Source organism: Numida meleagris, chromosome 2 (assembly GCF_002078875.1).
Source record: "Numida meleagris isolate 19003 breed g44 Domestic line chromosome 2, NumMel1.0, whole genome shotgun sequence".
Lineage (NCBI taxonomy): Eukaryota > Metazoa > Chordata > Aves > Galliformes > Numididae > Numida > Numida meleagris.
The window spans coordinates 66,191,990-66,209,236 of NC_034410.1; the positions used below are offsets into that span (position 1 = coordinate 66,191,990).

Here is a 17,247-nt window from a genome sequence, read left to right on the forward strand (position 1 = left end):
AGAAGTTGTAGAGTCTCCTCCTTGGAGGTCTTCAAAAGCTGTCTGGACATGGACTTGCACAACCTGCTTTCGATGGCGCTGCTTGAGCCAGAGTTGGACCTGATGAATTGCACTGGTGTCTTCCAACCTCAAGCACCTTAAGATTCTATCATATTAAGTGTGTTGGAAACTGGCTTTCTAAATACATAAGCTGAATACTGAAATATAATTTGAGATAACTATCATCACTTTCTTTTGCTTCCTTTGTAGAAAGCAGACATTCTTGTCTCCTTCCTACAAATTTTGAGAATGTAATTCTCAAACGGCTGTGTTTTCACGTCATGATTTTTACATGAAAATGTTAATATTTAACTCTTAGAATACTCATCCTAACAACATTTAAGCTCACTCGAGCTTATGAAAAGATCTGAATAAGGAAAATGCCCATGTAATGAAAAAAACACAAGAAAACCTTACCTGATCATGGTTTTCATCTGAAAATGTTATTGATGTAAGTTTGTAACTATTCTTCAATAAAAATTCATTAACTAGGAAGTTTAGAGCTCTTTTCTCAAGAGGTCTGATTGGCTCCTGGGAAAAAAGAAAACAACACACTGCATCTTTGGTTCATCTTGCTGCCAGCTACCGAAGCATGTCTGTATTAAGACCCATGCAAAGCTCAGTTTTCACCAGCCACCTACCTGAATTTCAGGACTTGATTTATAATTTTTTCGTTCCTGCAAAGGAACTTCATTTTCTGGGGAAGGAAAAAAAAAAAAAGTAACTAAATTTTACTCTTTCAACCAGGATGAGCTCAGCTACTTCTACATTGTTCAAAGTAGAGGCTTAAGAAAAGGTTTGTGTACACCACCTGCAGCCTGAGTCAGGTTGGCTCGGAGGGCCTGTATGGTCTCCTTGGCTTTCCGTAGTTCAAACTCCAGGACTGGACAGGGATTTGGATTAAACACACACAGGCATCCAACCAAGGCAAGGGAAACAAAAAATAAAATATAAAAAGCAAAGATGGGTATGAAAAAAAAATATACAGTTTGTATTCAACAGAAAGCATGCAGTCTTCATGGAACTTATGAACACATGCAGCAGAGTTGGTCTGAAAGCAAACTGGTGAATATTTTCCATCATTTTATCGGGTTTAATTAGCTAAACCAAAATTTCAAGCTGTCTGACAAGGACTCGCTGTAGGCTGTTTTGTTTTTATTTGGCCCCTCGTTTTTAACTTTGCATTACTGGAAAAAGTTTGTAATTTCTTCTTCACTTACAGTCAGCTGACACTTAATAAGCTGATACTTAATTTATAATGGGTAGGGGACTACAAGGGCAGTCAAAGATCAGATCTACGTAAAGCAAATACACATTGGTGGCAGTGTTAGCTGTCTCAATGTAGCAAAGCTGAAACCTTAATGTGAATGTACTATCCCACTGAGACTACTGATTTTTTCACTTTGAAAATAAATTTATACGCTGAAATGTTACTACTTAAAGTGGCTGAATTTGAAGCTTACCTCATTTTCTTACTAAAAACAATCTCTTTTTAAAATCTTTTTTTGTTTTACTATACGTCTTCAGGAATATCCAACGAGTAATTAAGATTTAGAATTCCACTGAATATATCTAAGAGATGCAAAAAACAAAAAAGCAAAATCTGCAGCTCTCTCAGTGGTTACAGAGAAGCTTGCAAGAAAAATGTCTTTGCTCCATTATTCTTAAAAGTTTCCAGTGAATCCTGGGTATATAATATTTTTAACCATCAAGTGTAAGTTTTAGAGATTTCAAAATACAAAATTCTAGGTGACCCTTTCACCTGCCCTCACCCCTACCAATGTTGTGAGTTTCTCATGTTCTGTTATCTTCTCTGCAAGAGCCAGGAGTGCTTTGCTTGCACTGGAATTTCACGCATTTTAATTTTAAGCCACACATATACATACTGTGGCATCAAATTTTAAAATCTTGTACTTGGTAAAACATACAGTAAATGTCTTAATAGCCATTTACAGTTACCGTAAAGAATAAGCTTTGTAATTAACTGGATGAGAGAAGCATAAAACAGCTACTGTACTAAAAGGTTAGAATATTCTAAATGAATGCCTAGCATTTACTTAATTTTGACTCTGAAGCAAAGCTAAAAATACTGTAGTTGTTTTTAATACGAATATATTAATGAGACTTTTAATTGTTGCTTGAAAACAATTTAACATGGCATTTTGAAATATTTGCAGAGGACAGCACATTGCAGAAATACTGAATTGGCTCTTGCCAGTAAGAAATGCCACTAAAGGCTACAAAAACCAGTTTCCTTTTTGGAACATCTGACTAAGAACTTTTTGATCAATAGCATGCATGGAAAAAAAGATTCACTCAGTTTGCATTTTTCCATAAAAACTGAAGGATTAACTACAGTACACCACATTTGCTACATGAAAGGAACTTGTTTGATGCACAGAATTTTACTGCAGCGATATAAAAGCGCAACTGAGGATACGATGAATAAAATATGTAAAATCTCTAGTATTCAGCAATGCTGATCTGCAAATACTTCTGTGCAACAAAGTTAGAAAATGCTCTTGTAGTGAAGCATCTGATCATTTTAGTACTTCCTTGCATTCAGAGTTAAGATTCTAAGTTGAAAGCTACTTGTTTTTTTTTGTTTTTGAAAATTGTAATGAATTCAAATTGGCTGATTTTTCTGATGGAAATGACTCTTAACATTTTATTCTCTGAAAATATTATCAATGACCAGAACAGTTGCAGATCAGGAGTGCCCTGCACTAGAATGATAGGAATTTAAAACAACAACAAAAAAAGTTAGAAAACCAACATAAACTAGAAAAACTCAGGTATCTCATCAAGGCAAATAGGAATAAGACATGACTCTGAAGGTATAGAAAGCCAAAAAAAATCATGTCAGACAAACCCATGTCAGACGGCAAGAATTACTTTTTTAGTGAACTCTCGTGCTGCTGAAAATTGTTAGAAGCCATTAGGACTTCACCCAGTCAACCTTAAAAGAAGATTACTCTGCTGCATGTTTCTCTGTATACAGTGGAAGATTCTGAATGTGCCGTATTTGTGAAGAACTCACTTCACAGCCTGTCACAACAGCCACATAATTGTGCTACAAACAGTATGCTCACAATTGTACCTCATTTCTTGTCTTAGGAACGTAAACATTCTAATTGTCACTATACAAACCATAGTGCATCTGGAAGACACAAATTTAGCTTTTATTTGAAGAAGTTCATTTCTAGGTTTTAGTAAATTTTTCCAAATATTTACAATGCAATTTTAATAGAGTTTTGTATAATGATTAGAAGCTCTTTATTTTACAAAGTACGCTGAAATGCAATACTTTGCCAAAATATGCAAAGATTTTTAACTCAACACGTACACTAATGAAACAAACATCAGAAATCCCCATTTGTTAATGATCTGACTTTCTTTGTAACCATTTGCCGAGCACTGGCTTTTAAATGAAATCACTTGATCTCTCTCTCCCTCTCCCTCCTTCTCCTAATGTTTACACACCTTAGAGAGGTTAACCCTTCAAAAACATTGATAAAGGCAGCTGAAGTTGAACTTAATGCTTGACTGAATTCATATCACATATAATGCATTATAGTACTTAGTGAATGGAGCTAAACTCCCTAAGAATGATGTACAAAAGAGTTTTGTGTCAGACAGCCTAGGAAAGTAAAGAACTAAGCTAACCCTCTATTAGGAAGGCAGAGAGCAGCAGTTAGGAGATATAAGGTTTTATAATCTTCCTGTAAGAGTGCATGCTGAATTTAAAGGCTCTCTTGCTTTTTCTTTTTAAAGATCTCAGATCACTACACATACCATCTGCAGGGAAAAAAAATTACTAAGCCTCATTTAAAAGACTTGAGTCTTTCAAGAAAGCAACTAAGGATTAGAACAATTAAGTGCTTCTGTTTTTATGCAGCTATTCAAATACACCTTAAAAAAGAAGCACATATACGAAATGAGAGGCTCACCTGCATAGCTCAGAAATTTTAAAATGAGGCTTTTTCAAGAATCTCATTCTACTCACCCATGTATTTCAATGACTTCAGAAGTTACTGACCCAGAGATCAAGAAGTTAGTTATAAGGAACAACTTGTGATTTGGGATACTGAACAACGAGATGTACGTGAACAGCACTCTTGTTGGTCAAAGGCAAATAAGTTGAAAAATAACATTTTCAGTATTCACTTCTACTTACATGACAATAATTCATTTTATTATCACTGAAATAACAGCAACACATTTCTAAAATGAGCAGATTCTCAGAACACTAGATGACAATGATAGGTTAGCAATGCCAAATATTTTAAAATACAGAGAGTTTTTAGGTCACAAACATAACTGGGCAGTCAATTTAAGATGTGGCAGAAGATTCAGTTCTTAGATTGAATGTCAGATGACCTATTTACACTGAATACTGCAGGTATATGACGTCAAGCAGGTTTCCCATTCTCATGAACACAAGTATTTGGAGACGGTTTCCTAAGCCTCATAAATCCTTCAGTACTGACCTTATCTTAGTACCAACTGGTTCAGCACTTAATAGTCTTACAGAACAAGTTGTTTCACCTAGTACATTGTAAGCGCCAATGATGCTTTGTTGTTGTTAAAACTTTGTGGATGATGAATGTATTATCCAGTTTGTTATACAGTGCTCTCCATCTATATCAAGATCCAGAAGATGTCAGGTAGATGAGGAAGAAAACAGATGTTTTCCACTACAATTAGATCCGTGATGTTTATCCACATCCTGACTGGCTTTTGTGACTTACATCTGTTCAGACATGCTGATGACAGTATTACAAATGAGAGTCACTTAGATCCTATGATCAGATTTCCCAAAAGACAAGTTCATGCCAACTCCTCAAAACACTTTCGCTTCTAGGCTTTTTAATGTCGGATGGAATGAGCTGGACTAACAGAACTGAAATGTTTAAAGTAGATTTCAGTAATAGTCCTTGTACTTATTTGCAGAATTTTTTGGACTACCAGAAGGAGAAGTCTGGCAGCCAACTTCAACACCATCCATAAGAGCAAAACCAGAAACACAACAGCTTTGGATGGTCCACATGGACATTTTTTTTATTTGGTTTTCCCAATGTAAAAAAAAAAAGTATTTGCAACTGGATTTGTAATAGCTTCATTTTAAAAGTACTTCTGACTCAAGATTCATTTATTTTAGTGACTGATTAGAAAATGCTTATCCTTCATTTGACGTTTGCTAGGAAACAGATAATAGAAATCATGGATTCTGTCCAAATGGCTAAAAAAACCCCAAAGATAACAGTGTGAGTAATGTATTTCAAAAAGAAACTATTCAAATCTAACTCTGAGAATTATCAAAAGAATATGTGACTATCAGATCACAGCCTGCAGTTTTTGCAATAGATTGTAGTTTTAACTCCTATGCATCAATGCCTTTTGCTGAGAAAAAAAAATGGTAAGAAGCAGAGTAGACTTAGATTTCAAAGCGCATTTGCAGCTAAGGTTGACTTCAAAAGTAGAAGTTAATAGCCAGCTTTTGTTCAAAGAAGGAACTGGGTATATAAAGGTTTTGCAATCACTACTGAAATATTTTTTTGTGTGCATATTGAAGACTTGGCAGTTTTCTGAAGGGACTTCCATGAGACAGTTTACTGCTTGGGTAGATGGTTTGATTCAGAATTGATGCAAGATATTTTAAGCAACTAAACTAGAAATATAATGTTTTGGAAAACTTAAAGACTTTACAAGCAACCAGAAATCCTATCTAGTCTTGCTTTGATTCTTACATCACTTTTAGCAATTCATGGAAAAACCTCTCTAAAGAACACAGGCATGTAATTTAAATACTCTGACAAATAGTTTACTTATCTATTACACGATGATAGTCAATTAATATACTGTAGTCTTCCAAAATCTTTGTTCTAGGAAACAATTTATTACATTTAGTACTTCATTTTAGGATGTATTGATTTCATACTGTAAACAATCAATACTTTGTCATTAATGTTCCACCAGAAGATGAATGGTTCTGCTAGATGTCAGTTCTGCCCACTTCTTACTTTCCATAATCCACTTCAATTAGAAAACACAGCTCCAAGCAAAGATCAAGCTAACTCTCTCAATAATAGTACCGTCAAGAAAGATTGCCTAGATGCAGAAAATATCTGTCAAGATGATGAAAATTTAAAAACTCTAGAAAATGTTTGCTTTCGCGTTGTATTCCAGAACATGATACGGAAATATCTGGGTTCCCTAAACATACTGTTTAGAAAACATGGCAGTTTTCATACAAATAAAAGAAAAATCATTACCTATAGTTACAGGCCAGAATATCAAAGTATCTGAATCTGCTTCACATTCATGGATTTCACCACGATGAAGCATGGTGATTTGAAGCAGAGATAAGAGTACGGAGCAGAAGCAATGCAGCTTCCATCACTTCGGGCTTCATAAAGCTAAACAATGTGAACAAAGGTCACAGCATGGACAAATTCCAGGTGCTTATGGTACTGAGTAGTACAATTGCACAGGAAATAAACTGAGCAGCAAGTTCCACAAAGATTTTATGGTTTTCTCTAGAGAAGCTGTGAATAGCTAAACAACTAAACTCAGGAAAACAAACTGGATTATAGCAACATGGCTCATATGCAAAAGAGATTACAATAATAATTTCAAATGTAAAAGAAAGGCAGTCTCTGCCTTGTGTGAGATAACTGAAAATCCTAAAATTAAAAACTTCCAAGGTTCTTAATTCAGAACTGCAAGAAGCAAAAAGCCCTATCACAAGAAAAAATCTTACACAATCTAGAAATCAAATGGGAAGAAAAGTGCTACAGTTAAGATTCATGGCAAAGATGGAACTGAGAAAATGCAGAATTCACTATGGGTTTAGCAATGCATATTTGATCTGCACATAAGCTATGTTTAACCAGATGTTCCACTCCAAATCTTCACATCAGAAAGCTGCCACCTATGTAGTGGCCACAGACTGCTACATAGACTGATTTAGGAAGTGTTTCAACCATACGCTAGCAGCCAACATGCATTATCAAAATACTATTCTGTTGTCTGAGATTGGCCCCAGGCTTCAAGTATACTCCTTGCTTAAGTCATATAGAAGCACACATGCCTGAATATTTACAATCATTACAGTACAACATCTGAAATCTGATATATCATTAAGTGACTAGGTAAACTACCACAGTGAAGTCTTGGCACCTTTGGGAATATTTATTTAAATACGTTGCTGCTAAATGCAACAAGACAAATAGTAAAGTTGTCAATCTGTGATTCCTAAATCATACAAACTTACCTGCTACTCTTTCGTCCGTTTCCCTATTGCCATCGTCGGAGTATCTTGCAAAATCTAAGGAATCAAGAGTACTGATGCTTCCAGCGCGATCTTAAGAGAGAAGAAAAAACCAAAAAGCAAAAAACAACTTCAGAAGTCCTGAAGATTTGACTAGTTTTAATAAAGTCAAAACGTTGCATTTCAAAAATTATTAGTAAAATGTGAACTGTGCTGCATGACTGAAATTTCACTACATTTTCCAAAAAGTCTGTCTCTAGACAAATGCATTACCCTTTTCCACTTGTAAAAGACAGCATTTCTGCCCTCCTCACAATATGTCAGGAACAGCATGCAGCAGCTCCTTCCCTTTTCCACAAGGGCCAAAGACTTTGCATGGACATAAATGAGTACGCAATAAGAAACAAATAGATACAAACTGCTCTGTAACAAGTTGCAAGCAGTTCTGTTCCTCTTTGTAGTATTTTAAGTCACGTTGGCATAGCGTATTCTCTGTATTAACTCCCAACTCTATCCATTACATTCAGTACAGATCCACTTAATAGAACATTAACTGAGGAATGTGTTACAGCAAAAATAAAGCAAGACAAACACAGTCCATAGTACTGCAATTTTAATATTTATGCTCTAGAATTTAATTTTTAAATCAAGAAATTCAGTAACCCGCAAAATAATTTGATCTTGCCTCTATATTTTTCATTTGACCTCCTTCTTTCATTAGAAAAATTGTGCAATGGAATTGCTCAAATAGCAACAGAAACCAAAATAAATAGAATACATTCATAATTTGCATGTTCCATTGTGTTACGTACTTTAAATCACACCCCTCCTTTTGAAATTAATTTCTATGTACCTCTCCAGAAATAATTTTAACTATTAGAGCTGTTGTCAGTTTAACAAAGAACAAATTCCACATGGCTGTCAAAAAAAAAAAAAAAAAAAAAAAGCAACTGCCAGCAGGAATAGAAGCAATTTCATCACCTGTCAGTCACATTCTGTCATGACTAACACCACAGAAAGCATTTAAAAAGAAGTAATTCTATATTGTGTCAAAAGTTAAATAATCTATTAATGTTTGGGTTTTTTTTTTTTGCACATTTGAGCCTTACATTGACACGTAAGGTCTCATGACACCCTCTGTACACATAAACCAGCACTAGAAGGAAATCAGAACATCTGGATACAGACTGTTTTGCTTACTTGCAAAACTTTACAGAATAACAAGTTTCCTAGCTCAAGTAGAATAAGACAGCACCAAACTGAAGAGCCTGTCAAATGTGTAGATACATATACGCATACATACACACACATCAGAGTCAGAAGTGATTAAGTTCAAAAGAAAACACGAATTTCGAACGCATGGCATGAAAGTCTTCAGATCTGATGTGTCAGAACGCCTAATGCTGTTCAGTAAGTACTGTTCCAATTTATTTCATTTGAGACTGTAGGTTCTTAGCTAAAATTGAATTCAAGACTCAGCTTAAACAAAGAAACAGGATATAAATAAAAATATAAATAAAATAATATAAATAAAAATTTAAATAAAAATTACTTGAGATGAGTAAAAAGTATTTGAGATAAGTGACCCAGTCTTATATATAGCATCATTGCGGCACAGCATCATTTACAATGTCTCTTACACAGCAGGTAACATCAGAGAAACAACTCCCAAACTTTCAGGTAGTCAACCACATAATAATTATCAAGTCATTCAAAGCTGTATGCAAAAATACTTTTTCCATACCAAAGCTCAAAAAAGAAACCCAGCAACGAAACACAAACCTATTTGCCAAAGCAGCAACCAAAAATTAAAAAAAGTCTTATTGCATACTAAGTCTGTATCAAGATATATATATACAACAGAAACCATTTAAGATTGTATTAGCAGCTGTAAATCCAACAGTTCCCAGGCAGCGAATACCCACCAGTTTTACATGAATGGTCCTTATAGAAACTAAAAAAAAAAAACCCCACAACCATGCGCTTTGATGATATGAACATCCAGAAAGCACCTTAAGCATCACATCTACGTGCACACCAGCAATTTCTGAAGTTTGAAATTTGTACATTCACCATTGAAACTCTCTCTCATCATCTGAGTACAGATGGTAACAGCAAACATCTAATGCTCTCCTTACATACAGGCTGGCACGTATAACCCCTCATGCATAACTTACTTTCCTTCTCAAACAGGTAAATTAAACTTGGTGCCACGTGCTTGAACAATGTGGAGATAATGGAGTCTAACTGAAGATACGATTTACAATGAAAACCATCTTTATCACTGTGGTGGAACCTGAATTTAAACTGAGAAAGGTGCAGGCCATCCAAGCAAATGCTGAAGGAAAAGGCACTGCAGTAGCATATACACACAGGCTGAACAGGATCTTCTCAGTTCAGCATCTCTTTAAGTGATACATATTGCAGATGTAGGGAAAGTATAGCTTCTACAGTGCAATGGTTAGCTTGAATAATGTAACAAGGTTTCTGTTACTACTTTGCTACAGTACACTGCCTTTAAAATATGTGGTGTGGCTTTAATACTGGTTCCTGCTACACTGGCAAGAGGCCACCAGTGCTGGAGCGCTTGGGCTGAGACACCGCCTGGCCAAACAGGCTACACAGGCAACAGCAAGTCATCAGAGCTGAGGTTATGGGCCATGCCAAATGGCAGCTATAAGGGAAGATTAATCACCAGCACTGTGCACGGCCACAGCTTCCCAGTGAAGGTGCTTCAAGCAACAGGTAATTTGTTTCTACCACCCCTTTGGAAAGATGGGCTCCCACCACAGCCAGGTGAGGTGAGGCCCAAGTGGCAGCTCCCTCTTCTTGTGTTCACACTGCAAAGCCAGCAGTGCCACGTGAACCTTCTGCCCATGGGAACTGATGCTACCGAGCCAAGGGGAAAGTGGGCAGCAAAAGGATCCCTTCCTTCCACTCAGTGCCACAGCAGCACCTCTGCCTCCCTGCCACTGGGACTATGAGATGAATTTTGGAGTTCTTCACATGTTGAAACTTCTAAAGAAACAGAACCAAGTCCAACACAAATTTGAACAGTAGGTTTAAACAGCGAGGAGGGATTTTGGAGAGAGGCTAGGGGATCACCTGGGATAACAAGGTGGAAAGAGGCAGCTAACTGAAAATGCTGCCCAGGAAGGTGAGGGCTGGCAAGCATGCAGGGTATGGTATTAACAACAGTCAGAGTGCACACATGCTGGAGGCTGCCCAAAGCTAAACAACAACACGCCTGCCCCACTGCTCCACCTACATGAAATGCAGCTGTGCGTCTCACTTCTCCCTACTTTCCTCACAGGCAGTCATCAGCAGAGGCTTATCTCCCAAGACTAACATCAGCCCCCAGAAAATTATGGAATAACATTTTATAGCCTCAAGGTATGTTTCTATAAAAATAATAATAATGTACCTGCACAGCAAAGGATCAGAGGCTGAAAACAGCACTTCCCTGCAGGTAACACATGGCTTCACTCACTGAGAGAACTTAGCAGGGCTCTTGGAAGGAGAATTGGGATAGGGAGAGCTGTGCTCAGCCCATGCAGCTCACCTGAGTAGCTCCAGTGAGAACTACTTTTCTGAGCTGATAAGGAAAAAACCATCAATTTTTTAGGGAACAAAGTATATTTCTTTAGTTAATGTCTTTTTAATAAGAAAGAAAAATCTTAGGCTTATGTTCTTTGACAAGGATAATCAAGGCGGAACCCTGCAGGGAGAAAGCATGCTGTGGCTGAATTCTGTTTCTGCTCTAACAAAAAATGAAGTGACACAGTAGTAGGAAACCATTTTGCTGTTATAGTATGCACATTCTTACTAACAGTTTGTGTGTGGATTTTATATTTGTTACTCTGGTATTCTCAATTGAAGCACCTTTCTTTTTAGTCCATAATTCCTTATTACCAATTAGTAAAAAAAAAAAAAGAAAGAAAAAAAAACAAAGCGTTGTCAGTTTCATGTTTCAGAATGTCAAAACAATGCAATGAGTATTGACAAGCAGGTACGAAAAACTCCATGAAGTGCAACACTGCAAGGTGGCAAGAGAGTACCACGGGTGTGCAAGCAAGCAAGCAAGATAGGGTTTGACTTCTCAGATCTGCTGCTAGTGAAATGCCAGGAAATAGGCTGGGATAGTAACACAGAGCCTGTGCAAGAAAAATAAAAAAGTTAAGAATCGCACTTGACACTTGATCAAAGTTAAGAAGTGTTCTTCAAGGCATTTTTTGGAAAATACAACTACTGTCATTTGATTTTTGAAGTTTAAAATCAGGTCCATCATCACGTTTTGCTCACTGACTTATTTTTTGAGATACTGCCTCATTCCAGAGGAAAACAGCTTTGATTCCCTTTTTATTGCCAGAGTTGTTACTTGTGTTGCAGGCAGATACCACCTGTTAGCTTCTGCTCCCCAGGCACATTCACCTCTTTCCTTCACTACAAGGTGAGTATAACTTTCTAAAGGAGGAAAATGTAAAAAAAAAAAACAAAAACAAAAACAACCCCCGAACTTGAAAAGTGGCAGTCCCTTCCAGTGACATAAATAACAAGGAAAAGAATAATAGAATCATAGAATGAATGGGGTAGGAAGGGATCTTAAAAGATCATCTAGTTGCAACCACCTCATCTAGTTCCAAACACCACCCAAAAGATGAAGTTTTGTTCACTCTGGTGGTTTAAACAGTTTATTTCCATCTGTTTATCTAAAGGGACACCAACAAGGATAATATTAACCACAGATTTAAAGTACATGAATTAAGCAGAAATAAGTTGCTGTCTTATGCAGAGTATTTAATAAAGAAATACTTCTACACAAGTGCTTAAATCACCTAAAACTAAACAAAACTATATCAATGAAAAGGCTCAAGAAAAAAAAATCATTTTAGAAGCTATCTGCATTTACTCTGCAAACACCTAAATTAATCTAAAAATAACTAGTTAGTAGAGCAGCTACTAAATTGCTGTGTTTTCCCTATGATGACAAGGAACCCTATCACTGTGTACTAGAAATATACCGAAACGGGCTGTATGAATATCAAGAACTTTCCCCTTGAAATTCAATAAATAATACACATGTAAAAGACCAATCCACTTGGCATCTCTACTTGCAAGCATTCACTTGAACAGAAAAGCATCTGTAACCCTGAAACAAGACTGTTATCACATTTTAAACCAATCAGAGTAATACTTGGCTGCTGGCAATTTTATTTTGGTCAGCATCATATGGAACAAGAGGCAACACAAAGAATACTTCCCAATAAAGTCCAAAGGTAGGTTTTTACTGAATATTCAGCATACTAGTATCAAATTCATTCCATTTGAGACCAGGTTTTTAAGTGTATTATATGTTCTTATGTAGGAAGAAACAGTTGTAAGCAGACAGCATTGGAAGACAAACTATTCTGGAGACACTAGAAGTCCCAAGTCCATTACCTTGGCTAAAAACTTAAGCCTATCACACTATTAGGAAACCATCATGTAGGCTCTTCAGAAATCCATCCTTGCACATCATTATTTGGAGAAGAGGAAACAAAAAATCCACTGTTTTTCACACATACAAAAAATAGAAATAGTTTTTTTGTTGTTGTTTTCTGTCTTGGAAGACATTAAGCATAACTGTTTAATAGAGTTCTACTTGTCATTTCTTGTAGCCTTACTAAGCAGGAATACAGCCTATAAACACTTCACAGACCTGAAAAAACATTATGGAATATTGTTAAGTCCACTGGACATCAGAAAATAAATATATGGAATTCTCTATATAAATAAGCACGCAGACGTCTAGAAGATCAGCTTCCAAAAGCACTGACATATTTTTTATTTCAAAGATGGTTGAAGTGCTCTGACATTGGTATTGGAAGTATCGTACAAGCAACTTGATCTACCAGAAGTAATTTATTTGACAACAAGAGACTCTCATCTCTGAATTAAATTTTTATGACATAGGATTTCAACCTTAACAAGGCCTCCTTGACATTAGAACTCTAAGTTGCACTTCTCTGCAACTGTGGATTTAAGTTACTCTTCATTCTTGAACTGATCACAGAAAATCTGCTTTGCAGAAAAAAGAGAGATTAAAACAGGGAATTGCTCATGTTTGATATTCTTATGAATTAAAAACCTACAATTATTCAGCCAACAGATATGTTTCTCCTTAAAATATAATAGTACATGAGACTCCAGATTTTATTAACTACCATACAAAGTACGTAGTCAGGAATTATAGATGTCAGAAAACTATGTAACGACTGCTGTATTCGAGAGAATTTGAGAAAAAAATCCAATTATAAGATACTCTCAGATACACGAGAAACAAAAAGCTAAGAAATGCTACTTACTGTAGTGGCTTTCATCCTACAATCAATAGACTATTATCAAGATAAGCTTTGATATTAGTGAGGGTGTGATTCTATGCAATTTTAAGAGCTTATCCTGATGAGTTGTTCTGAGTAAGCTCTCCCTCCTCCCAGCAAATACATGCAACCTTTCTTGCACGGAGGAAACACTGAGGACAAATACTGCACCCAAAGAAAAATCAGGTCATAAGGAGAGCATAAGGACAGTTGGTTTTTTTTCCTGTTAGTTTCTGAGGGGTCTGCAAATCAAAGACATTGGAAAAACACTCTGCTTCCATCTCAGAAAAAAAGCTATACTCTAGGACATGCCTTGACTGTTGCTTATCTTTACACTTAGGATATCCAAAGTAATTTTCATGTAAGAAGATACAGGCACACCAGCAAGTACTCTCATAGCAGATCCCAATTGACAAGATTCCTTAGAAACTACTTGGATCTGCTGCTTGTATCCTTTTCCCCCTGTGCTACATGTGCAATACAACTGTTAAATAAAAGAAAATTCAAGTGTACGAATACACATTGTAGATCTGTTTCTGTTGTTGCTAAAGAAGTCAGCAGATTAAGCATCTAACCTACCTTAAATATTCAAAACCTAGACTAAACTAGCCCTAACAGGCATGAAACAGATTTCTTGCTTTCTTCTCAAGATAGCGGCCTACAAAAACACGTCCTTGAATAACTCGCATCTTCAGCCATCCTGCACATCACAGGCAGATGGGAACAGACACTGAGGAAATTGGAGACAAAGACCATCTGGGACAAGGAAAGGACTTCTTCTTTTATCACTTCCTTGTGTTTAAACTCCACACTAGCAATGAACTGCAAATACATATAAGTGAATAAACCAACTGGCAAGAGGGATTAGCATTCACAGATGTGGAATGAAACAGAAACCTGAACAGTTTCATTGGAGGATTTTCAACATTAAAGAATCAGACATCATTAACACTTCAAAACACAATTATCAAGTCACATCTTATATTTGAGGCTGTATTATGTAGCAACTGAAATAGACAGATTGTGTAATACACTGTGCAATACACATGAATAAATTAGTTGAGCTATTAAATTCCCCACAGGTGATACAGCAACTTTCTTTATCCTAAGCCTTACCAGATTTCATAAGGCAACTGTGGAGCAATATTACTTTGAAAAGTCTTAACTAGATGCTGCATTTAGAAGTTCTGACATGTTTCAACTTGTTCCAAAGCTTAGCGCTGCTGGATCACTCAGCAATGCAAACCAGATCCATGGCAGCAGATACCTCATCTAGCATAAAACCTGAGGAAGAAACAGACTTATTGGTCAAGTTTTTAAAATCAATTTGAACTTGCAGAAATTTACAGCAGATTAACACATTCCACGTTGCTATACTAAACCCGATATAGAAATGGGATCCTGTAAGTCATTTATCCCATGAGCACTGAGTTGTACACACCCAGCCTATGAGCTTGGTTTTGCTACTGTAAGCATTTCTTCTGCCCTCTTCCAGACGCTCCCACTAAACGAGACCTGATGAATTTTCAGAGTTGCTATGTGCTGGAAGTAAGTTATCAGACAACCATCACATTAAATGGAAAGTAAATTAAGTACAGCTAGCAGAATTAAATTAACTTTCAGCTACCAGAGTAATTAATTTACAAGATACCTAGAATTTTTAACAGGTGTTCAGGATGATCATACTAGTCTGCGCAAGGAAGTCCAAACCAATTTGAAACCTACTTCATATCACTAATGAGCTAAGAAAACTTGAAGACATGTGAGGGTAAAAACCCTAAAACTACTTGGAAAATAACTCATCTATGCTTCCTCACTAGTTTAAATCACCAGTATACGTAATACTTTGCTAGATACATTACAATAGTCTCATAACGGAAGCACAGCAGAAACTCAGGAGAAGGAAGAAATGCAAGTGGAAAATAAGAAAAATAACACATTCATGAGTGACCTGGGTTAAGATATAGACACAGATGCACCTCAGCTGACCTCATGAAGAGCCATACCAACAACAAGTGCACTGCTTCAATAGGTAGCTAACTGCACAAACTCAGGCAGAACCCAAATTATTTGATTCTCAAAGAATTAAGCTGGCCCTGCTAAAAGCCATTTGAGCACCGCTGCAGTGAACAGAGATCCAGACAGCATGGTACTCTGGGGAAAACACCAAACCCAGCACGGCTCCCTGTGGTGCACTTGAGCTACCAGAGCTTCCCAAAACAGCAGCTAAGGGAGGAGCATGGCACAGAGGCACTTCTTCCAGCTCCAGACCCCAGCTGGCTTCAGCAGAAATTAGAAAGCATCAAAAGAATTGAGTTAACTCCATATGCTCAGCTGCAGCACTGCCTGGCCTCAAGCATATTGATCAGCTTGCATTACAAGGATTTTTCCATTCTCCATAGTAACCCAGACTCCCGTTATATTCTCTGGTAGCAAGCTAAATTACCTTACATCAATTCAGCCTAGAGAAAAACCAACACTAAAGCTGGATCTCATAATTGCGTACAAATGTCTGGAGGGAAGATGCAAAGACAACAGGGGCTCTTTTCAGTGGCGCTCAACGCCAGGAGCAGAAGCAACGGGTACAGCTGGAACACAGGAGGTGCCTCTGAACATCAGGAACAGTTTTCTTACTGTCAGGGTGACCCAACACTGGCAAGGGTTGCACAGAGGTTGTGGACTCTCTCTCTCCTTCGAGGTATTCAATAGCTGTCTGTCAAATGAGAATATTTGCCAGTTCTCCCCCTGCCCCACCAACATCAAATCCACATGAGAAGTTACTTGCTACATAAATAAGAATTTCTTATGCCCCGAGTTTTTACATAATAGTATTTCCTCCAATTCAAAAGCATAGTTTTCAGTTGCGTCACCATCATGCAGAAGTATATTACATGAAGGGAGGAAGTAAATTGCCTGTCCCCTATGGTGCACACAGGGGAAGAGACTTCAGTAATTCTCAAAGGCTTTTTCATCTTGGACTATTTAAAGCAAAACAAAGAAAACAAAAAAACATCTTGTCCAGCAAACTCAGCATACATGTATGTCACATCTCAGGCATGTGTACCATAATTAAAAATACAAGGCCTAAAAGCTTTACTGAAATTTTTAGCTTATGTCAGAGGGGCATCCACTGCAGTTTATCAAACCTGCATCTTTACAATATATCAAAAAAACAAATACAAGTAATACATTTAATCTACATAGTTGCAAGATAGAACACAGCAGAATAAGATTTAAAGATCTCTACCTACTGATAGGAAAGACGCTTCTGATGCTACATTTGAAATAGCTCCACATGTAAATCATGCAACTCAGAATGCGTTAGAAATCTTAGTTTAATTTGAAAGCAAGAGAACTTCCTGAAAAAATACATTCCTCCATATTTTCATTAATTCTGAGTTTATAAAATACATCAGTTACAACACTGAAATTAATCACGGTGGACTTTGCACCAGTGACTTTGCCAGCTTCCAATTCCCTTGATACCACTGCCTAATTTATCATGGCTTGCCCGCTAACACTAGACAAATCTTTTAATATCAGGCAGTGAATCTTGTATAGATTTCCAGCAAACAC

General features: G+C 36.9%; 1 protein-coding gene across 4 annotated transcripts in view; it reads right to left on the reverse strand.

Moving 5' to 3' along the window:
• KIAA1468 (KIAA1468 ortholog) overlaps positions 1–17,247 on the reverse strand; it is a 73,679-nt gene that overhangs the window by 50,815 nt on the left and 5,617 nt on the right. For all 4 annotated transcript variants that reach the window (XR_002436094.1, XM_021389080.1, XM_021389081.1 and 1 more), the window contains exons 2-5: positions 7,316–7,405; positions 851–922; positions 681–736; positions 457–570 (exon numbers count right to left, since the gene is read on the reverse strand). Coding sequence is in view for 3 of the 4 variants with exons in the window: in XM_021389080.1 (XP_021244755.1) it covers positions 457–570; positions 681–736; positions 851–922; positions 7,316–7,405 (332 nt within the window). In the remaining variant the exon portion in view is untranslated. The remainder of the gene's footprint in view (positions 1–456; positions 571–680; positions 737–850; positions 923–7,315; positions 7,406–17,247) is intronic.